At 41.1% G+C, this 24,959-nt stretch overlaps 1 protein-coding gene across 3 annotated transcripts in view; it reads right to left on the bottom strand.

Moving 5' to 3' along the window:
* The window catches only part of LOC113981364 (protocadherin alpha-C2-like), an 80,844-nt gene that overhangs the window by 21,599 nt on the left and 34,286 nt on the right, over positions 1-24,959 (bottom strand). For all 3 annotated transcript variants that reach the window (XM_027708717.1, XM_027708716.1, XM_027708718.1), the window contains exons 2-3: positions 18,071-18,129; positions 15,803-15,891 (exon numbers count right to left, since the gene is read on the bottom strand). In XM_027708717.1, coding sequence (XP_027564518.1) covers positions 15,803-15,891; positions 18,071-18,129 — 148 coding nt within the window. The remainder of the gene's footprint in view (positions 1-15,802; positions 15,892-18,070; positions 18,130-24,959) is intronic.

The following is a 24,959-nucleotide window of genomic DNA, read 5'->3' as shown; positions in this document are numbered from 1 at the left end:
TAATGATTTCTTTTCTTCACACTGTTCTTTCTACATGGTATTACTACAGCTGATGGCCATCTGCATTTCAGTAGTTTCAAGAACAGTGGATTCTGATTTGACTTCATCTTGCTCTTAGAAACATATCCTTAAGGGGTGTGGGAAGGGGAGGAAGAACACAAGACGAGTTCTCCCTCCTCTCTTGTGAATATGCTCAGACAACACTACAGCCACAAGCAAGGCTTACTCTGCTGTGATAAATTCCAAGTAACAGTGTCTCATGGTTAGTGGATCTCTTCTCAACAGCCTGGAATTGCCCACCAGCCATTAAACAGCTCTGATAATCCAACACAAGCATTTGGCCATGTTCTCCCATCTCATATTGCTGCTTATCAGCATCACTGATTATATTGCAGCCAGCAGCACAAACCATCTGAACTGGAACTGGTCACTGATCCAGCTGCCCAGAGGGAAGCTGAATGCCTGGCAGCACTTTCTGATGAGGATATCTTCTGGGAATGTCTGGATCTGCTAAATCATACCATAGGTGCCATCTTCATCCCACCTTTCCACGTTACCACGAGGATTCTCATACCTAGTTTGTTTTAGGCTGGATGGCCACTGTATCCAAACTTAAATCTCTTTCCATCCTCAGTGTCACTGTTTGTCTCTCCCAGCACAGGGCAAAGGTTACAGTCTTAACGAAGAACTCAGGAGTCATGGGTCTGTGTATTTTCACTTCCATCTACAACACAGATGTCAGCATTTCCACATTTCCATAGGTTACTTGAATAATAGTGAAAAAGGAACTTGGTGAACATAATTCAGCTGATTGCTTTCAGCTATCTGCTTGAGGAAGTGACAAACTAAATGTAACACATAATTTTTCTCCATCAGACTTTTCTTAAGCTCACAGGTCAGTGTGACCAGCTAGGATGCTATCACTGACACCACAGGAGACTAAAGTTGAACCAAGAACCCATCCTCTGTTTTTTCCTGATTTTTAGTTTCTTATTTGTCTAAATTGTTACAGCATAGCTGTAACTCACTTGTGTCTCCTCTCTAATGTCTAAAATCAGCGTCTCAATGCTGGAGTTCTATGATCTTCAAGCAGATTTCTATTCAATATTTTAGTTCATAAATACACTTCAAAGCCAACATATTTTAGAAGAAATAATTTTGTCAGGGGGTTACTATACTTCTCAAATCCCTTCTCAAATGCTTTATTATCCTTGGACTTAGTATGCCTCTCATTGTTTGTGTTTTACTTACTTGGATAATGAAAGTCCTTATCTATCTTTGCACTATCTGTTCCAATCAACTCCACAACAAGATCAGTTCTTATTTCCTCTTTGTACCTTGTTTTCACAAGCTTGATTCTTTACAAGCACAACAGTCCTTTGTTCTGGACATGCAGTTCTATGCCTTCACTCTGTGGTATCCCTAACCCTTTTTGTGCCAGTGTTAGTTCTCAGCAGCAGCTAATGGAGTTGAAAATCGAGTTTCCACAAGCCTTTCCGGGCAGCTCAGTTCCCTGAACCAGCTAACTCTGAGGAGAAACAATGCTGATTTGAGAGAGGACTGGAATATATGGCAAGAACCAAAAGAAAAAGCAAAACAAAAAATCCCAGATTTCATAAACGACCTGGATTGGAAGGGACCATAAAGCTCATCTGGTTCCAACCCCCTGCCATGGGCTTCCACTAGACCAGGTTGCTCCAAGCCCCATCCAACCTGGCTTTGAACACTTTCAGGGGTAGACTTAGATGGGTATAAGCTGATATTGAACTACACAAAGCCCATCTATGTATCCTCACAGCCTCCCTGAAATGCAGGCAAGATCTTCCCTGCTTCAAGCCTCACTATCTTCCCTGCCAGCTGCCTCCGTGTTTTTTGGAATATAAGCTGGGTAAAAACATGAAAGTATTCCATACAGGTCCTAATTTCTCCTAAAGTTGAAAACTAACTCTTTTAAAAAATTAAAATTACTTGCAGTAAGCCTGCAACACAGGCAGGACTACTGGCATCAGGACAGAGATCACCTTCCTAATGCTTCCTTCAAATTGCTTTCTGCAGCCTCTTTCCATCCACAATTGAGGTTCACCACCACCAAGGAAGAAAATAAAAGAGAGAAATTGCAGCAAAAACCGTCGTGCTCATGATATCTGTGCGTTACAGACCAGGGATTTTTATTTTGGTTTCCTAGCAACTCTGAAGGCCGACCCTGCATGATTTTGCACTGAGCACCAGATAACACAGGGTTGCTGCAGCTCTTATCAGAAATGCTTTAGAATCCTTAACTGCCTCTTTCCCTCCTTTAATGTACAAGTGAAGTACAGTCTAAGGCTGCCTGGAAGATTAATTAACACCTACATTTTACTTCTACCTACATTCTGTTCTCTGATGATTTTCCACTTCACATGAAGAAATGGTGAAGAGCTCTTAAACTAGTATTTAATCAAATTAATCAGGGGAAACGAACAAACGGAAAGGAGAATCTGCAGATTAGAGTGAAGTTATCATTAAACAAGATCTCCAGCCAGAGCTGATCTCACATTGCAGCCATGAAGGACCCAGATGCAGTTTCTACAATGTCTGTTGAAAATACTTGCCATCTGGGAATGGTAAAAACAGGAAAACCAGGCAAGAATAACAAGCTTAATTCTAAACCTCGATGAAGACTAAGCTTTTAAAATTATATTTGACATAGGATTGGAAGATTCATAAAGATGCATCAAGAAATAAACACTCAGAGCATCAGTATTTATGGCTGGGAATATATTTTCCACCGAGAACACAGACAAAGCTGGCAGAAACGCTCTGGGCTTCTCATGCTGCTGTCTAGCCAACATGCCTCAGAGAAGATCAGGAGTTGACCTGCATGGATTTAGTCTGCATGACCCACTGGCCTCCCTGCCAGGGCTGCCAATTAGTTTCAGTGTGATAGTGTTTTCTCCCATGTGGCAACTTGCCAGCGGGGAACCGGATTAAGATCACCAAACTACTTGGCCTGTCAGCCCCGAAGTAAGTGGTTCTCTTTCCCATTAACAGGTCTTCTGGAGAGGTTCAGCTGCAGTTTGAAAGCCTGTGCACTGGGATGGATGGGCTGATTTACAGCATGGAACAACAGAAACATGCTTTGTTCTGTCTCCAGACTTCACTGCTGGAAATAGTTTTACTGTATAACTGCACCTGCACTCTTCAAAGGGGTAAAGGCAGGAATTCAGAGTGGACCACAGCATGTGTGGTCCTTGGGAAACTCCTGTCACCTTTCTTCCCCCAGAGGAAATAAGTTCAATTAAAAGCAAAACAGGATGGTCATGGTGCTTTATTTCTCCCAGCCGAAGTCTGGGAATAAATGAAGCAGATAATCTGACACTAATGTTATTCATTTATTTTAATTCTTCTGTTTCCAGCTACACATATGGGAGACTCTGCTACCTACTTAGCATAAATTTGCAGCAAGATAATAATCTACCAAGAAAGGTGATTTTCACCACGAAGAGATGACATCATACATGATAACCAGAGAGAACAAATCCCCTGGAAACCAAAGGAGTAGGGTGGTGCTGGCACACTCCTCTGGCTGATAGTCTGTGCATGCTGCAGACCCAGGTTACTTTTTTGAGTGAGCTTATCCTCTACATGTGACTGAATACATTTGACTCCGGGCATTTGGAAAGGACACTGATTACCATCACAGTCTGTCTGCTTATATTGTCTGAGATGACAACAGGAGCAGTTTGAAATGGTACTGTGAGGACAAAGTATTCAGTTGCTGCAGTTATTAATTATGACCACTTAAACACCACTATAGGCCTGCAAGTTGATTTATGGCTAAAACGACAGTCTCTTGCTCCTGGGAGCACACTGGGTCGTGGAAAACAAATACAGCACAAGATAGTGAAAAGCAGAGAGCAGGAAGGAGGAGAAATGTACTTTGCAACCACAAATCTTGAGATGTGTTTAGTGTCTAATGTTCCTTGTAAATGAAAATTCCAGTTTGGATTTTGGTTCCTAAAAGCAAAGCTGTACGGTCTGCAGGCAGAGTCTGAAGGAAAGCTGGGGGAGGAATTGTTCATTCTGCATTTTTCAGTATTATGATAGTATTTTTAATATATTTTGCCTTTTTTCACTCACTGTCTTTGTTCAAAACTCCTCTCATTTTATTCTCAGTCTTACAACATTCTTCCTAATGATTAGGTGAAACAAAAATATCAGAAAATTTAATCAAGGGAACTAAAGAAAGCTCAAGACTTTCCTGATTGTTTTTGAGCACAGGCTGGTTTCTGGATTTTCAAGTGCCTCCCGATGTATGAAAAATCTGAATGTGAAAAAAACCACTGAAATTACTTGAAGATCAGAGCTTGCCTCTTGGAAATCACCAGCTGTTTCTTTTTCAAGGTTTGAATAACCTAGCTAGAATAAGCAGGACCAGGCACTAGGCCAAGGAGGTGTGGTTACAGGATAAGTAGGCATAACCTAAGGCAAAATCCCTTGGCCAGCTCCAGAACCACAGGGACGAATGCAGAGAGGGAAGGGCAGAGGACCTCTCTTGTCCTTAATTGTCTAAATGAGCCTAAGGAGATTAGCTGCATAATTAGGTATCTAATTAGTGCCACTCCCAGCCGGGGCAGTGGCCTTTCTTGTGTGTGCTTTAGTATTATACACCTGAGGTCTGACCTATAAATGGAGTTTGAACTCCCTTTGCAGCCCCTCAAATCCCACCTCACTCTGTGCAACAGGATGACATACACCACAAGGGAGCCTGTGAATCCACTGACACAGGGTTTGCTTGCCAGCCAACAAATCCTGCTTCTTCAACAACTCCTTTTCAGAACAGTCCAAAAACAAGCAAGGGGAAACAGGCACAAGACAGAAGTGGGACACTAACAGCAAATCATAGAAGGGTTGGAAGTGACCTTAAAGCCCATCTAATTCCAACCCCCTGCCATGGGCAGGGACACCTTCCACTATACCACATTGCTCCAAGCCCTGTCCAACCTGGCCTTGAACACTTCCAAGGATGGGGCAGCCACAGCTTCTCTGGGCAACCTGTGCCAGAGCCTGACCACTCTCAGGGAAGAATTTTTTTCCTAACATCCAATCTAAACCTATACTCTTTGAGTTTGAAGCCATTCCCCTTTGTCCTACCCACTAGATGCCCTTGTTCTGTTGAAGCACTTGTTTTGTTCCTAGTAGCAAACTCCATCAAAATATAAGCAGTTTAATTTCATCATATTCAAACCACTACCAGCAAATTCTGTTCTAGCTCCAGTCTCCTTGATATCTTTGTTGTGGGATGAACTGCTGCTTTTAACTGTTTTGCTCTGGACACCTCTTTGTATCTGATCCCAGCCCTGCATGCTGACTGGGCTCCACACAGGCTGTACCAAGCCTCCCTTGTGTTCTCCAAACCTCCCCTGTCTACCTGTGCAAATAGAAGCAGCACAGTCTTCTTCTCAGTATAAACACATAGGAACAATTTCCACAAGACCACAAAGGCTTTGTGGCATGTTTTGCTTTTTTTTTTCCTCCTAATCAACTCATTTATTTTGCTAGCTGCATGTGCATGCTAAGAGGGGATGCTTTTAGGGATGGCTGACTGTAATTATATAAGACAAGAGCAGAGAAGCTGCATTGAGATTCATTCCCTCCACAGCCAGAGCCTTGATTTTCTGAGAATTAAATCCCCATAATGAAGGGGCTGCCTTTGCGTGCTGCTATTGCTGTTTTACATCTCTCATTACACCCTCTGAGTGCACACGAGTAATGACCAAATGAGTTCAGGGTTTAGCTTTTGAAGTAAATTCAGCATCTCTGGATCAATGTTACATAAAGAGTCAGAATGTGTGCTGGAAAAACATGCATGGTATTGCTTTCTCTGCTTTGTGCAGCCCTCTTCTCTTCTGGCAGTCCCGACAAGACAAGGGTACACCAAAGAGATCAGAGAGATGCAAAAGAGAGAAATCATAGAATGGTTTGGATTGGAAGGGACCTTAAAGAACATCTAATTCCAAACCCCCTGCCATGGGCAGGGACACCTTCCACTATCCCACGTTGCTCCAAGCCCCGTCCAACCTGGCCTTGGACACTTCCAGGGATGGGGCAGCCACAGCTTCTCTGGGCAACCTGTGCCAGGGCCTCACCACCTTCACTGAGAAAAATTTCTTTCTAATATCTCATCTAAACCTACTCTCTGTCACTTTGAAGCCATCTCTCCTTGTCCTGTCACTCCAGGCCCTTGTAAAAAATTTCTCTCCAATGGCCCAGAGGAACGTGAAGCAGCCGGTGCCAGCCTCTTTAAAAGCAGGACTTGGGAGCTGCTAAAGGTCAGACTTCACAGCAAAGGGCCTATAAAGCACTGCAGTGAAACATGAGGGCTGAAACAATAATTGCACAGTGCTCAGGGTGCCCTGACCTAATGGACTCTCTGTGGCTCAGGAGGCTGGAGAGGAGCAGGGAAGGAGAGCCCTGACACAGTCTCACAACGCTGTTATTCTTTGCTCACTCCTGCTGCAGTGAGAGCATTTTGGGCCAGGTGGATGCCGATCACCATCCCCACAGAGTGATAAGAATAATTTTAATTTTTCTGTACTCTGTTTTTCCTCGTTTTAAACCAGGAAAATGATCATGTCCTTTCCCTTGTGTTCCCAGACTTTGTCTGCCCTGCTCAGGTCAGTGGCCAGTTCCTCAAGGCCAGGCTTGTCTTTTGCTATTTGTATGGGCTTTGTGTAGCACCATCTGACCTGAGAGGCACTGCCACACTACAACATTAACAGCAGACACTGAAGCAATGCCTGGTTACAAAAATAAACACATGAAAAATACATTTATGACCCTTGTGTACAGTGAAGTGCTGCACACAGGCAAACATCCATTAAGGGAAGATTCAATATCACAGAGCGATCTGGACTCCCTCAGCCTCTTCTCTCCTTCCATTGCTTGCAATATAAATACATTCCAGATCAAAACTTCTTAGAATTACTTAGAAACATCCTATTTTACCCATGTATTTTCTATCAGATAGTGAATTGTGTATTGCAAGACATAACGGGTTGAAATTCCTCTGGGATCATAAATATCACACATTGGTTTAACATTTACTTGAGTATGTTTTCTTCCTTAAAAAAAAATGTAAATAGAATAAAATTGAGCCCACAGCAGTAGAGAAAGAGGAAAAAAACAACCCCCAAACCATGCACACAAAAGCAGGGCACAACAGGGAGAAATAATGCAGCTGTAACCTCAAGTGGAAACAATTTGATTACCATCAATTCCCTGAAGTACTGACCAGATAAACACTTGTTTAGTTTATAAGTTCTGACAAGATCACAACCCAAGGTAGTACAGCTGCAAGGGAGTGATTTTTCTATTTATTTATTGGAACTGCTGAGAAAATAATAAAGATGTGAATGAAAATCCATGTCTTCTGTGTAGCTACAAAATATTACCAGTAGGCAGACATGGCAAATTCACTGGGATTGTTACCAAGATCTCAAAGAACTACATGCCCAGAGCTATGGACAGTTCCTTAGATTTGAAAATTGGACTTCAATTTATTTACAAAATAATTTCCTACCAGATGTCTAAGAACTAATCACATCATCTGGCAAACGTTATATTCCCTCTCTCTTTTTTCTTTTGTTCATTTAAGAGAAACATTTTTATTTTTTAGGTGCAAGTTTATCCTCCATTTTGAGGAGGCAAAGAGATTATTATAGGACAGGATGAATCAAGCAGACAAGGGGTTATTGCAGTTAAAATTTCTCCTAGTGCCTAAATATAGAAATTAGAGCCAGATAAACTGCTTTTGTAAAATCTCTTTATCACTCCTTAAAATGACAAAGTCTTGAGCTGCAGCAGCTTTTGTCCATGGTTTCAGAAGACTTTTTTCATATTATTCAGTCACGGAAACCCTCTAGCTTTTTGCCCCCATTACTCTTATTTTATTCCTGGTTTTAGAAATTTTGCAGGTCCTCTGTGTTATTAATATTCAGCTGGAGTTATCAGTCTTACATGAACCTTCAAGAGATCTGCATTGGAACAATCACCCCATGTGGAGCTCAGAAGTTGGACATGGTCATCTCCAGATGGGAGAATTCAACAACTGGCTCCAGTCACAGACAAATGTGACCCAAATCCAAAAGGGAGGATGCACATACACAGGGACTGGACTAAACTATGAGATACACAAATGCATTCTGCATTCCCTGGGCCTGATGAGAAAGGTTAATTCTTCTCACAAATATTTGCAGTAGATGAAATCAAGATTTTTCCATAATATATATGAAGACAAACTCTTCCAAAACCATTCTCTTTGATAGCCAGAATGAACACAAAGTCTTATTCAAATTCATCAAGACAAAGAGACCACACAACTTAGAACTTTCCAGCATTAGCTTTTTCCAAGTTCTGATGAGTGCTTCCTTTTTTCCTTATACTGAGTCTTCAAGGACTAAGATATCACACACTATTAAATCTCTCATCCATGTCATCTCATTTACTTGGTACACTCTGCTGAAAAATAATGGACCCCTTGATAAAGATCACAAACATTATTTCAGGTCAGTCATGGGGCGCTTGCAGCAAAGACAAAAAAAACAAATTAAGACAAAGTAAATTTAACTCTAGCCAAGTCATGACTGCAGTTGCTGTATAATATGATCTATCACCCCCTCCTTTCTTTGCCCACTCAGCTGAACAGAAATCTAAACTAAGCTATTAATTTACCTAGTCATGACTCTGAAAATTGGAAGCCCAAACTGCTGGTTCAACTGCAGTTTGGATGTGGTGAAGCAGACAAGTTCTGGTCAGAACAGTCATCAGCTTTTAAAAATAATGATCAGTATGTCAAGCTGCATCTGTCATAAAAATATGTGGGGTATTTGACATGTTCTTTTGAAAAATCGTTTTGATTTCAAAATGCTGTCCTTCAGCCCGAGCAGCATTTGAAATTCTCAGTCCTCCTGAGCTTCCATCAGGCTGTCAGAAATGAGAAGCATTTATCCCTGAAAATTCTTAGTTCAGTATGAAATATTGAAAAGGTGATGTGGGGCCAAACCGGTGATCTACATTCCAGCATTCCTGGAATAACAACACAGGGAGACAGAGTGGACAGATGAGTAGGAAGAGACCAGAGTCATTAGATGAAAGGAATAAAAAAGTTACGAAGAAAAATAGGGAAGAGAGAGGTGCCTGCTTGGCAAACTAGACAGGTAACAGGAAAGGGGTGAAAATGGAGGAAGGAGAAGTGGAAAGGCCAAAAAAGCAGACAGTATGCAGGGAATATCCTGGGAATAAAGTGTTCTGGGAGGAGGGGCAAAACTGAGCACTGCACATCATGTTGAAGGTCTCAGCAACCAGGAGGAAGAAACTTGAGAATTCAATGACCAGATCAAAACATGAGATAAAAGGAAGGGATTTATCCTTATGTGGCCCTTGCAGAATATTTCTATTTCATTACAGTGTTGTTGCTCTGCATCTGCAAGAGAAAACTGGCATGATTTCCTTCCCCAGGCTCCATTGAGCTGACAGACACTGCAGCTTCAAATAATTACTTTAGTGTGCTTCATGGGGCTGATTTTTTTCCATGATACAAGAGGCTGTGAACCAAATCCCTATGATACTTTCCTATGGAGGCTTAGGAACTGATTAGGACCCTAATTTTGGGAATTTATTAATCACTGCCTTGAAGACTAATTTTCATGAGAAACACAAATAATTTGGCTGTTCTGTATTTTCCCCGTTCTGTCCTTTAAAAATATTACACAGTTTTTCTTAGGCTACTTATGGTATGAATTTTAGGACTGGTATTTTGATTTGTACGTATTTCTGGTTTTGAAAGTTGGAATTATGACATTCCATAGAAAATTAGTTATTAATTAAAAAATAGAGAGGGGCTATAGATATACACAGCTGCATTTTCTAGCCCCTTCCATTTTAAACAGCTGCAGCATTCTGCAACAAACCAGGAGCTCAGTTTTAGATTCTGGGTTGCTAATTAGTTATTATCTGTTATAGCTTTAATCAATGAACTGCTAAAGCTAAGCCAGAGCAGTGTCCTCTGCTGTTCTTTGTAAATTAACCTTTAACAGTCTCCAAGAAACAGCTCTTTCAGCCTCTGCACATTCTGTGCAGTGACTGCTTGATGAGTCTTAATCAGACCCTTTTCCAGTAGATGAGGAAGGTCATTCGAAAAAAGGTGAATAGAAACTCACTGACATTTAGGAAGAAATTGTCCTCCACTTACAGCCACAGTGTAAAGCTATAGCATATGAAATACATTACAACTCAGGCCTCATCACTTTCTGACTTAATTTCTTAGGCTCTTTCTCTTTAATCTGAATTTTTAGAAGACTAATTCAGTGTCCCAGAGCCTTATGACAGTTCTGTGGGACCCTGTGAGCTTCCCCTGGAGTGTAGTGCCTGCCTGGTTTCAAGAACAGCGTCTGCTGCAATGGTGAGAGTCAATCCCAACCAAACAAATTTTATTTCATTCCTTCAGTGCTGGTGTTACATGGATTCAAGGATGGAGACAGATCAAATGATTATTCCATGAAAAGAACAACCAGTTGCAGTGCAGCTTTCTGTCCCACTCATCCCAATCCATTACCCAGCCTCAGTGGGTAACCTCAGCCAATCTTCTTCTCAATGACCTGTGCTCAGTAGTCACTTAAAAATCCAAACTGTGCCATTCCCAATGCTATCTGCCTCCTGTAGACCTTCTAATAATATATTTTCCAATTGTTTCCCTCTACCAGATCCTCTGTGCTCACCTTCCTGTTACGAGATTTTTACCCCTGTCCCCTCTCACACTCTCAGATTTCTCTGCTCAGATCTCACCTGCTACACTAACACTGTATTTCTTATCTGGGCGCTTCTCACACTGTTTCATTGGAACAAAGTATCTCTTTCAGATACAATATTCTAATTTGAGTAGGATTTACTTGCTTGACATCCAAATCAGTGTGTGAAACACAGAATTGTGTATGTCACAACTTACAGTAGATAATTATAATAATTTCTTCCCCTGTCAAGGCAATCTTGGACATTTTTCTTAAAACTCACACAAGAAGTCCTTTCCTTTCTTCAAAGCTTTCCCATAGTCATTTTGTTCACATCTACCCCAGACCAGCAGTAGAAAACTCACTAGAAAGACTGACTTTACCTTTCAGATAACTTTGCTTATTTGCCATAATTACAGTAGCTTCACATTCAATTTTCAGTTTTCATCACTTATTCTGCACCTCATGCCCCACCAATGGACCTCATCTGCACTCCAGCTGATTGCAGCAGGAACCATCCTCTGAGAGCACATAAATCTCTTTCAGAGCAAATGGAGTTCCCAGCAAATCCATGGCAATCTGACAATATAGAGGCATGGAATATCCCTAGCTAGCATGGCATGTGTGAAAAGGTCACAGTTAGGCAGGAGGTAAAGAATGGCAGGAAGAACTGAATAAAACCAGGAAAGCTGTGAAAAACACAAACTTCAGAGGACAAATGTTGAAAGATTCAGACTCAGGACGATGGGATGCAGGGAGCTCTAAATACGTATATAAAGATTCTCTTGATATATAAGCACATATATACATGTGTGTGTGTATATATCTATATCTATATATATCTATATATAGCACACAGAGTCCTCTTTAGACCTAGAGTTGGTCTCTAGGTTTCTTGGTTCATAGAATCATAGAATATCTTGAGTTGGAAGGGACTTAAAAGGATCATCCAGTCCAACTCCTGGCCCTGCACAGGACATCCCAACAATCCCACTCTGTCCCTGAGGGTGTTGTCCAAACCCTCCTGGAGCTCTGGCAGCCTTGGGGCTGTGCCCACTGCCCTGGGGAGCCTGGTCAGTGCCCAACCAGCCTCTGGGGGAAGAACCTTTTCCTGAGATCCAACCTAAACCTGCCCTGACACAGCTCCAGCTGTTCCCTCAGGTCCTATCATTATAATATTCCCATGTCTTTTCAAGCAGCTATGAAACCTACAGCTAACCTGTCTCTCTTACTTATTTCCCTTAAGGAAAAGCAACCTATATTCCTATTTCTGTTTACTTGGCCAGTTCAAGGGATAAACATAAGCACCATGAATGCCAAGCACTGAGAACTGTCCATGTTGAGGTCAGTAGATTCTCACACAATATAATTAATTGCTTTTCTCATAAGAGTGCTTAAAAAAACAAGGCTATCACCTCTCTTTCCCAGATAATTACCTGAGAACAGGAAGCAAAAATTACAGATATACTTAGAAAAATGTTACCACTGCAAAATCAGAAGTACAAATTAGTGTATTTTAGGACGGCATTTGCCTAGGCACCTTTAATTCAATCCCTTGTGCATATTTGTAAGGCTAGACACTGAAATCCTAATTTTTTTTAAGTCAGTGGGCTATTTGCCATGGACTTCAGAGATGCAAGTAATTTCACCCACAGCTTCACCTACACACAAATTTCAGATGCAGATTTTATCATGAGATCCTTTCCTCTTTTGTTTACAGAGCTGTCTGAATGGAAGTACTTTGTTTTCCCCTCTCTCTACAATGCTGTGTGGCCCAGTGCCTTATTTACTGCACACCCATAAAGCCCACGTTGAATACAGGATTTGAAATTTCTCATGGCTGTTTTTCATCACAAAACCTTGTTATTCTCCCAAGTCTTACATGTGCTATGAAAGCATCTTTAGACTATTTTGTGAAGCACTTGCATTACCACTTCTGTTTTGTAGGTTGGAACCAGGAGCGAAGACATGCTAAAGCTCACTACTCTAAGTTCTCAATTATGCATAGTTCTGATTTATTCAGAAATCTTCAGTGTTTTATCTCTAGAGCAGTTTCTTTTCATCTTAGTTTCTGTTACGAGCTCCCACCATTTCTGCAAATTAGGCTCCATTTATTCTGAGTTAGGCAAAAAAAAACCCCAAAGTTCACTCAGAATAGTGGTCACCTATAAAAAGCCTGATAGAATTGCCAAAACTGTTGAAGGACATAGAGCAAAAATCAGAAATCTGTCTGCATTCCCTGGACTCACTATATAACCTGTGGGGGACAAAAAAGATGCCCCAGAGAGCTAAACTCAGTGTCAGAGGGAGTTTGAGCCTTCTTGTCACACCTCACCTGGAAGTTTCCTGGCTGCGAATCTACAAACTATTGGACTGGTGCATAAGAAAATGCAAAGACAATTAAAAAATGCCCGATGAAAATTCACTGTCCCTTGCATGGCTGAACTATGCAATAAAATCAACAGGAGTGCTGACAGTCAAATGAGGACCAGGCTTTGCTTGGGCAACACATATTTGCTGAAAAACATGGGATGTTTGAGTTCAGCTATGAAATAGGAACTAAGGATTTACTGATTTAACCCTTGACTTGTTCATCCTTCTCAGAGTGGTCCTATGACATCATCTTTGAATGCTCTCTAACTCTCACAAGCATCTTATCCATGGCTTTTCTGGATTGTTAAAGGAAAATGAATAGTTTAGTGACAAACTGATTTGGATTTATCGACTAAATCAACCGAATGGAGGGTGTGTGCACAGAGCAGACTTTTAAGTGGTTTCTAGTAATCAGAATTAGAGATCTGCAGCTGCCTCAGTATGCTGATGATAACAGAGATAAACAGCTTATCTAGGAGCTGAACTGGACCAGGGGTGCTCCATTCATATGCAAATGTATGTCCAGAACAAATGCACTTGTTGGCTCAATCGACTGGAATTGACCCCTAATGAGTTAAATCTCTTCTGAAAAGCCTCACTCGAGTATGTTAAAAAATATTACAGGTCTTGAATCTAAGCCAAAAAGAAAAAAAGAAAGAAGCGTTGAAAGACATATTTGTGGGAAACTTCGGATAGGAATTTAAAACAGTGGTAGTAATTTCTTAAAAATATGATGTATTGAGGCTAGGAATGCTAGCACAATCATTAATTCTGAGATTTCCCTATGAAATACCTGTTTGTTATTAAGGATCAGGGATATCTGTAGCTTTTGCTTACACAGAGTGGGGAAGAATATTACCTGAAACCCACTACAAAACCAAACCAAACCAAAAATGAACAAACAAACAAAAAAAGGCCTAATTAATGTTATGTCAGGGACATTAATCCCTTGGGAGTGGACAAAGGCAAAACAAATGAGTCTTCATTGCTCAAGTGCCTCACTGCACCCTCATGGAAGAAAGGAGCAATAGGAGCCAAGGGTTACTGCTGGTCCTCAAACAAAGAGATCTTCAGGTTCACAAAGTGAATCTAAAATGATAAAGCCCCAAAAAACAATAGCAGGGAGGAGTCCAGATAGTGGAACAGGGCTCTGGGACCCAAATGCCAATGGGCCTCCTGAGAAGACAGGACCATCCTACCCTTTGCATTTACATTCAGAGGCCTGGAAATCGTAGTACCAGCAAGGAAACATCTGGGAAAATATTTGCATCCATACTGAACTTGGTATAAGGTAATACCCTAAGTGCTCAGTCAAGGATGGTTAGTGCAGCTGAAAGCCTGAGGGAACCCCTTGCAAAGGTTAGAGTGTATTTGTGGTGACATTTTCAGATGCAAGCTCAACAGTCACACACCCTTCATAACATGCACAGGCTGTGTCTTGCTCCAAAGTCTGCAACAGAAGGAAGGGCATACAAACCCCAGGTAATTATAGCCTAGGGACACATTATATATTAAATTAATTTCCAAATCTGTTTCTGCAAAAAACCCTTCTGCAACACCACTGCAGGTTTTGCTGGGCACCATTAATTGGCTGATGTTGTAACTGTGATTGCAAATCCTGGTGTTGCTCCTCAGCCTTTTATCCAGGTAAAATTCCCACTGAAGATGAAAGAAAAGTTTGCACAAAAAAAGAAAAAAAAAAGGATTAAATAAAGCATCTCTCATATCTTTTCTGCTAGAGATTCCACTTGTCAGCATTTGAGCTGCCTCTGTGATATGAGCATTGCTCCTCATTTGAAGTTTGGACTGACAAAGTTCACAGAGCTGCCATACAGGGCTCACCAACCTATGCAGGGCATCCACCAAATTTACAGTTCAATTTGGACATGACTGAAACCACTTGTCACATCAGTGACAGGCTACTCCACTATGTCTCTATATTATTCCTGCTACAACATAAAAAATGAGAATATTTTATTGCCTTCCCTGCAAAACATACATGTGTTTTTCCTCTAAACTCAATGAAGACTTTTACCAATTCTTATTGACCTCTGTGAAGTCATCAATCAGTGACTGAGTCAATGAAGCTACATTCTAAAACATGGGGTTTGTCAGTCATTTTGACAAATAAATAACAGTTTAGCTTCCATCATCGGGTATTAGGAAATGAAAATAGCTAGCAAAAAAATTAGGTCTGATTTCCCCACAGAAAATGAAAATGAGAAGAGACATTCAAAGAGACTTACTGGGTTCGTAAAAATAACAAAAGGAAGGCTGATAAGCTCCTACCCCAGTTTTACTGTTCTTTTGAAAGTGAGGGCAAATCAGCTCTACAGTACACACACCTGAATACACACATCAGAACTGAACCTTTATTCCATTATTCCATTATTCCATTATTCCATTACACAAACCAATAACCTCCAAAGGAAGGGTCAAAGCTGGGATCAAGGATTCTTATCTCCAGTGCTCATCTGAGACTGAGTAAAGCAAAAGATGTATTTTATGCTTTATCGTTCCACTCTATTTAGATTCCACAGATTAATTTACAAAAACTTCACTCCGAGGCACGAAATAGAGGGAAAACTAAGATGGGAGCATTAGGAGGTCAGCTGCAGTTAATATTAGCTCTTCACAGATATTCTGGATTTTCACACCCTTACCTCCTGTAGCACTGGAGACTGTTGGCCACTGCTGATCAGGCCCTCCTGGTCCTCCACGCAGGACTGCTGCCTCCTCCATATGGACAGCACTGGATAAGCACATATCACAGTTAGATTCCACAGTTCCCCCCTGCCCTGGGCTTTAAAGCATTTCCCTTTCTCACTACTCTTCAAAGTTCATAACTGTTTGTCACTGTGCAGCTACTACTACAGATGTTAGCAAATTCTGCTGGAGCACAGGAGAACCAGCTGCTTTGACTTGCAAAAAATATCTTTGATTATTTACTAAAACCCAGTTGTGGCATAACCTATAAAACAAACATATCTGCAAGACACATCGCTCTCATTGACTGGGAGTCTCTAATAAAGAAGTTACACACCTTTGCTGTTATGATCTATTAGTATTAAAGCAAATGATAAAAAGTTGGTGGAGTTAGTTCTGAGCTCCTGTCTTTATGCTATTTTAACAGATCCCACCTTCCTGGGTTACTTTCAGGAAGAAAAATACATTTTCTCAAATGCAGAAACTATTACAGCAGATTTTACAGTGTCACATCGTGAGTGCATGAAGGCATCAATTTTCACCTTACATGGAAGGAAAAGAAAAAATCTGCTACTTTTAATGCAAAACTAGGCATGTATTTATATGCAGTTCCTTGGAGAGACAGGACTGTGTCCCTGCCTCTGCTCTTCTGCTTTTCAGCTCCCTTCCACACTCCCAGCTGAACTTCATGGGCAGTGTCAACCAAATGTGGCAGATCTCAAGGGTCCTACAGATACTACATTTCTACAAATCTTATGAATATACCCAGGCTTAGAACTTGAGATTTCAAATAAGGATGGGGGCTGTGATGTAGGAGAACAGAGGAACACACGTGATTTCCCAGAAAGCCTCCATTAGCTGCCCTGCTTGTGGGATGAATTGCTTTAAATAAGCTCTGACTTTTCATTGATTTTTCAAGTAACTTCAGCCAAGATCTTGAACTCTGTATAGAAAGGAACGTGGATCCACAGGATCATGCTGGGAATACATAAGAGCATGCCTGACTCAGGACCAGCAGATAAGGTGCTCAGATAGGCAGAATTCCTGCTTCAGGATCCTGCTCCCCAGACTGTTCATTCACTTTGTCATGTTTTAGTCAGGGATTTAGACAGGGATTCCTGTCATGTAGTCAGGGATTACAAAAAAAAAATGAAAGTCACAGAAGGAACATAAAAGAAAGAAAGCAGTTTCCCAACAGGCCACAGAGTCAAGCTTGCTCTGCCTTCTTTTCCTTCCGGTCCCTGAGGTTTAGATTCCTTTTTACAAAGCAGCTCAAAGTCAGCTGGGAGTCACTCTGTGCCCTTACCCACATGAAGCACAGTATGACTGAATTTAAAATTTCAACCCTATGAAGATTCTTCAGCCCCATGGATAATAGATAAAGGTGATGCCTACAGTCCCATTGCACCAACAATTTTCGGAAAAGCAAATTATCCTATACTTTGTAATGCCACTAGAAACTACTGCAGTCTTGTGTTTGCACCTAAACCTGTACAGTTGTCTTATTAATCACATCAGCTTACACGTGAATATAAAACCAGTTTTCTAATCTGCTAAGAGAGAGCAAAAATACTGTTTGATTTAGGATCTACAAAACCAACTTTGTAATAATTCTCTTTTTCCAGGTGTACTGAGTAGCAAATTATAGCAGAGACTGCTTGCAATATTAGGCAGCGGATTTTCAAAGATGTCTAAAGAGATTTGGACAAAAGCCTCACTTACTTCTCTGAAAATCCATCTCATATCTTCAAAAAGTCCTTTCAACTGTATTAATCTTCTTGATTGCACCATGTGGTTAACAAACCTGCTGCAGGAGCAGCTACTTTTATGGTAATGAGTAAAAAGAAAATGGAAAACGCAGCGGTGCTGGAGACTGCCTATTGAAACATCAGCAGTGATGATTACAGGCAGCTTTAAAATAAACAAAAAGCATATAATCACAATTAAATGATTCAATAACAGGAGCAATTATGCCTTGACAATCAATGTATACAAAGGCAGGAGGTAAAATAACAATAAAAAAGCACAGATCTACAGTACTGCAACAACAGCAAGTCAGACAGACACTGTAGCACTTGGAGATTGGAAGTGACAGCAGCAGAACTCATGTGCTTTCCATCTCAGCATGGATAACATCAGTCTGGGGCATCAGAGGAACCAGAGTTTGTCCTTTTCACAGAGGACAAAGACAGAACTCCCCTTCACTGGAGAACCACCACACGTACCTTTGCATTCCTGCCCTCAGAGATGCAGAATAGCGCCAGTCCGGGTTGGGGTGTTTTGGCTGTAGAAACAAAAGCCCAGGATAACTCTGTTAGTGTCAGTTAAACATGCTAAAAAGCATATGCATCTGGCTAATTTTGCCAGGAAACTCTATGTGGAGCTACTCAATTTTTATGAATTGCCAAATCTTTCTATAAATCTAAAGAACCTTTCGAATGGGCACACAGGGAGCATCTCTGTAATAAGCTTGTTTGAATGCCAAGGCCTTGGGCTAGAGATGATCTCTGTGGAACATTTAATGCTGAAAACTGGTGGGCAGTTATTTCATACATTCATCGACATTTGGGGCACAGGATAAAAAACCATCATCATAAATCCAGAAAACACATTGTTTGTTTACCTGACAAACTGAGGACACTCAAACTCCTGCACTGAACAGCATCTGCTTGAAAGTGGGTAAATGCAGCCCCTCATGAAGGGAACATGTGGGGCAGTGTCTGCTGTGAGGTGTCTGCTAGAATTTAGAGTACTGCAGAGGACTGCACTGGATGGTATCAGATTTGCAGACTGCAGCAAGTCTTTTATTAGAGGCAGACATGTTCTTCCATAATACCAAAACCTACTAGATTCTCCATATTCATGAGAGGGCATAAGAGGTAGAAGGGGAAAACAGCCAGCAATACCCTTTGACCAACAAACCTCAGCATGTGCTGCAGAGTGACCTGCTAAACAAGGAGATAATAAAGAAATCCTCTGTGGATCAAAAATTGCTCCAGAAAATCTTGTTCACGTTGTCAGGGGACCATCACTATAATTTTCAACTACAGCCAATGAATGCAACCTCAGGTCCCTTAAAATTAAACCCTAAGGACATAGCAAGGTTATTTCTCAGGTTGCTCAAAACATTATTCTGTAGGTGATATTGCACTCAGTGATTAAGTTCAGGCACTGGAATTCAAAGACAGAACTTATGTCCAGAAACATAATGGACTACATTCATTCCTGATGTGTCTTGCACAGTGCCAAGCACACAAATAATATATGACAGTAATGGTTTAATTCTCTTCAAATTATTGGAGGCAGATCAGAAATGAATTTGGCCCCACTACTTGAAAGAGAAAAAGAAAGCGTTGAATGTTCTGAATTATTTAAAGCCAACTCTGTCTTTCCTCTTGAGGTTTGGGGTATGCTCTTCTCTGGATCAATAGGTTTTATTCAAACAAAAATGGAGCAATTACAACTTACAGTATCACTCTATCACCAACCTTCCCAGGTCCAACATCACTCAAGAGTGAGATGCTCTTGGATGATGCACATACTAATATTCTTTATGGTCTGAGTTACACAAAAAGGAGGAGTCTGCTATTTGCAACCACACATTAAACATCTGTGCTAGCAATTTCCTTCCCATTTAGCCCCCTGTTCTCTGTCAAACCTGTGCTCGGGTTCTGCTGAGTTTAGCAGAAAGTGGTTTGACAAGAAGCCCATTATGCATAGTTCTAGTATTTTCTGATTAATTCTATTTTGGCACCAATTCCAGGGATGTCAGAGCAACTCTAAAGTCAACCATGTAGTAACAGTCAATGAAAGAGGATAGAAAACAACCCACACTGATTAGATCCTCTCCTGAGCTTGCCTTCCTTGGAAATGAAGGGTGCTGACACCAGAAGAATTGGCTTTTCTTCTTCTGGGGATTTTTTATAGCAGGGGAACTGCTGGACTGAAGGAAAGCTCCTTTGTTCCATTTTGCAATTTGAGAGGTGCAGGTTCTAATTCACACAGGCTTGTAGGCAGTGTGAGGAGGAGGAATATTACCACAGTCCCAGACAAAACACAGAGGAAGTGAGATTACATCAAATCACTGGAAAAGTCTGACACGGGTTGGGTAGAATGAGAAAAGAGGAAAACGGCCACTCACTCACAGTACATAGATTTTTGGTTTTCAGTTGAGAGCTTTCCAGCTCCTGGCTTGAAGACAAAAATCTCTGTTCTGTTTGCAAGAGGGAACTTTCAGGCACCGGTTCATAAATGGGTCATGATGGCAGGAGAAACTCATCAGTGAGAAATTCATCATTTATCCACTTCACATGTGTGGACCAAGACTCCTCATACAAGAGAAACCACAGTTAGGAGACTGTGGAATTTTCAAGGATACTATCCAGAAGCTGTGGTATCTTGTAGCTACTCCCAAGCAGTTCTCTCTTTGCTATGACCTGAGGGAGGGCTGTAGTGCTGCTCCCAGGGGAGCAGAAGAAGGAAAGAGGGGACAGGATGGGAAAAATATGCTCTGGAGGCAGAAACAGTTGACTGTTGGGCCTGTTTTTTAACTGTGCAAAGAAAACAATGTCTGTGACTTCTTTTTGAAGTCATTGCATGAAGAACAGGAGCACGAGGCAGTTGGGCACCAGTCTGCCTTTGTGCAGACTTGTTTTCACCCAGTTTTACCATGTGCTTACTGCTTGACTGGGTAGTTTCAGAGCTCAGCAAGAGAAACATTTGTCCCACACTTCTGTTATCACAGGTCAACGTCCCTCAACTGTCAAAATCAGTGAAAATTCTGTTTTGTCAGCATAACTGACTTCTCCTTTCGTTCTGCTATGGACTGTAATTCTTTCAGATTCTCTGGTCATAAGAGAAAAGTTGTTTCAATACATCTCTAAATGAGACTGGGCTATTAAAGCAAAGAAGCATGACCAGTAATAGAAGTCCAGCACAGCAGAAGCAGCAAACCTGCTCAGTAATATCTTTCCCAAGCTCAGATGTATTGATTCTTACAGATCCACCAGGAATTCACAGTCTGAATGCTGGACTGGCTTATACCTCTGGCTATGAACAGTCCACCTTTCCCAGACCACCCCCTGAAACCTGCCACATGACCATGTGTCCCACAGCACACTGGCACTGTGCCATGGCAAATATGGCTCATGTCAAAGCAGAGCTGAGCCCTCAGGCAGTCCCAGGGAACTGCACAACAGCTCTCAGTGGGCTCCTCTGCAAAGCCCCATCACAGACTTGGCTGGGAGATGTGTAGCTGTGTCATAAACCAACACCACCAGGACAAGGTACAGTGGACAAGGAAATGTGAGCACAGAGAGGAAGCACAGAGAGGAAGCACAAAGAGGAATAGAGGCTCTGAAGGTGTCCAGATGCTTCCCACTTCTACATCCCCACACAATGCTGATTAAGATAATATTGTTCCTTTTACTGCCCCACCTCCCAACTCATTACAAGACCCTGCTTATCACAGTTCAGCACATTCTTCTACTTAAAGGTAATTCTAGCTTGCCATTTCCCTCAGAGATTTTTGAAGGCCATGTAGCAAGTCCAGTAGTTCTGTCAATACCACTCATCAGTGATGGTGAGAAAAATCACATGATCCAGCACAGAAATAATCAACCATTCCCTGTTTCTCCCATCACCTCCTTTTTCTGATTCAGTGATAGCACACATGACCACAGTGTGAGATCAGTCAAAAATCTATCCAGGTGCCTATAGAAGTGGATGTCACAAAAGGTGAACATCTCATGCCACCAGTTTGCTCCTGCTTGTTCTTCCAGGCACCAGGGTTACATTCTGCCAACCACATAACCACAAGCATTAATGCCACTAGTCATAAACAACCAACCCTACCGGGAAGTCTGACAAGCAAAATGAATGCATAATATAAAATGGAGCCACCTTAAAAGCAGAAAACCTCATGCAAAATGTCACACAGTTGTTTTCAAATGGCTTAATTGAAGAATCATATCATTGGTTTGGGGAGAATAAATTTAGTTGAAAATATATTGTTACCAACATGTTCAGTTCTTTTTTTAGCTGATGCTTCAACACAGTAAAAATCTGTCCCTGGGAGGGGGGCAATTTCTAAATTTTTTAAATGTTGTTCTGATATGGGATTCACGTAAAATAATGAAAATGCCACCTTTCACTTCAGTGCTTGTTAGAACAAAACCTGTCTGAGGTAGAGAAATGTGAATCAAACATTTACAAACAGTTACCACATGCTGAGATTGTTAAAAACATCCCACTCCACATCCATTTCTACACAAATGCACAACAGAATGACACAAAGTATATTTATCGAATATATCCGCTTTGAAGCAACAATAAAAGCCTTTCAGAACTCTTGACCGCATGAGGCTCTCCTTATTTTCCAGTGAGACAATCCTGACAGATGTGAGGAAACAGAGGCTTCTATTCCTGCCTTCCTTTTATAAATGTTTAAAATTAATTTGACAGGGAAAAGAAACTATTTGAACACGTGTTTATCACACAAGAAATCAGAAAGGAAACTGGAAAAGAAGCCCAAAGATTTTCTTCCTGGCAGTGTTCATTTTCATTCCTAACTCTGAGAAAACTGAGGTGAAGGAAACAGGCAAATGCTTCTGTAAAGCATATTTAACGAGTTCCAAGAGAAGGAAAACACCTCTGCTTAATCAAGGCTGCAAATTTCTGCTGGCACAGCAGCAAACATCAAACCAAGCGTCCGACTGCCCTGAAGCACAGAGCACTGTCCCTGCTTAGCAGAGCAGGTTCAGACACTGCCACTAAGCAAAAGAACAAACATTTATAGTTAACCTTTTCAATGTCACTGTGGCTGGAGAATTTCTTAAAGGCTTAAGTTCTTGAACTGAGATTTTGAGATATTCCAACCATTAATACCTTTAAATCCCCTGAGAGAAGTCTCTTGGAAGGACTGCTACAAACAATGCTGTGGCTGTACTAGGTTTAGACACTTCAAAATATGCTTGCATTTAAAGCAGTATCAAGATGTGTTCAACTCAGATGTTGCTTGGGGTTTTTTTCCATGTGTTTAGCAAGCCAGTTTTGAAGTAAAAAATGCAGAGAAAGAGCTAAAATCAGAGCAAACACCTCCAATGAATCCCTGGCTCTTACCAGTGCTGATGTGCAGCTCTTTTTCACTTTCTTTAAAAATGCCATAGAGCAACATGAAAGTTTATTTCTGAACATCACATGAAATATCATATTTTGTCAGCCACATGTCACCACACAAAAAAAGGTACAACTTAATGTATAATATAAAAAGTTTATATCTAGCTCTATCAAATATCCTGACTGGCCACTCATCATTAGGAATGTGCCAGGCTGCCTTCTGGGGCAGAAAACTCCTGTGAAAACATGTTGGTTTGATTGTTATTTCCTGCACTGAAGGGGAAAAGTTGTCATGAGATGCAAGACATAAAGAACGAGCTTAACTGCACAGGATGTAAGAACAAGACAGAAAGATGAAAAGACAAAGCGAGGACCAGACGCTATCCAGACATCATTCAGCATCTTCACAGGAATATGAGGAACAGATTCCAGACTAAAGCACTGAAACCCTTCCTGAAAATGACAGATCATGGCTGCAGCAGGGCCCAGTAATAAAATCACATCTTCACTACCCCCCTTCACAGCTGTGTGCACTCCCCTTTCGAAGGGCAGGAATCCAGGCTGCCCATAACTTCACACCACGCCAGAAATGAAGCCACAGTATTTTTCCATCCCTGTATTTTGCCTACATTGCCTGCCTGGTCCCCCTGCAGTAGTTATCTGATGAGAGAGCAATACCCATTAACCCTGCATCACTGATCCTTATCACCAGCCTCCTGCCAGCAATAACTGTGTCCAAGGTTTTCTGTGCAGCTGCATTAATACATTTCTTCTTTCACAAAACACTCTTGGTTTGAGTCATACTTATAAACCTCTAAAGGACTGAACAGGTAAGCAGGGTGAACACAGAAGCAGAGCTTGTCTTGCAGAAACAAGCTTCCATTCCACCATCACCCCACTTGCTGTAAAAAAGGAATAGTCACACAGGAGTCAGAGCTCCCCCAGGTACAAAAAATTCCCTACCTAAACTTATTGCACTTGATTTTTCCTTCCATTGCATCCTTCTAATGACCCAATAAAGTCAGCCACAACTTACTGTAATTATTAGCATCTTTGACCTTACCAGTAAATATAAAAAGAACTAAGACCTTATTGCCCAGACTGTTACTGAGATGAATCCCAAATAACTCTGGAATATTTTGCTTCTCACTGTAGAAACAATCTTTCCAAAATATCAGCCTTTCTGAAACCCTGTGAACTATATGCACACATAGAAAACCCATTCACCTGGTCCCATCCTTGTCACTGAACAACCAAGAGAAAATCTATTTCCAAAACCTGTGGCTAAGAAAAAAGTAAAAGACCTGTTCACATTCTCCAAAAGTAAAGAGATTAACTTTCTAAATCAACATAAGGACTATGATGCCTGGTTTTATGCTTCACAGGTGAAAGCACTGGCTTTTAAAGGCTGATTCAAAGTTCACTTTAACTAAAGAGAGAAACACAGTTCTCTGCAGGTCTAATAATACAAAGACCATTATCCTTAAAAAAGTAGAATTCAGTGTTGCTAAGCAATTGATGGCATCTTCAGTGCAAATGCTAAGCTTGAAACAGGGGAAAGACACGATTTTTAGTATGTAATTAGCTAGGAACTAGTAATTAGTGAATGCCATTACATTTGCCCATTTTCTCATGTACACATGGTATTGATGCATCTTCACAGAATGTCCTACCACAGGACAGATCAAGAAGCAGAGACCTAAGAAAAGAACTTGTGATGAGTAGGACTTGTAAAAACTTCACCTCTGTTTAAATCATACTGAACTCCTTGAATAATTCATTCCTCATTTGGATCATAACTTCACACAGGCAGCATTCATTAGTTTGGTCTATATATCTCTCTACTTTTGTACTCCAAGTTTGGCCTGGCTTTGCTGCCATTGCCTAATCTGCACTGGTAATCAAAACCTGCTAATTCACTGCATTCAATGGAGTGATTCCCAAAATGTGATAGTAATCTGTTTGTTAAACTAATTTCCTTGGTCTTGCATTAAAAGT

This window comes from Neopelma chrysocephalum, unplaced genomic scaffold (assembly GCF_003984885.1).
Source record: "Neopelma chrysocephalum unplaced genomic scaffold, ASM398488v2 Primary Assembly neopelma1_96505, whole genome shotgun sequence".
In the NCBI taxonomy this organism is placed as follows: domain Eukaryota; kingdom Metazoa; phylum Chordata; class Aves; order Passeriformes; family Pipridae; genus Neopelma; species Neopelma chrysocephalum.
The sequence above is the reverse complement of the archived record's forward strand: the minus strand, read 5'-3'. Positions and strand labels throughout refer to the sequence as shown.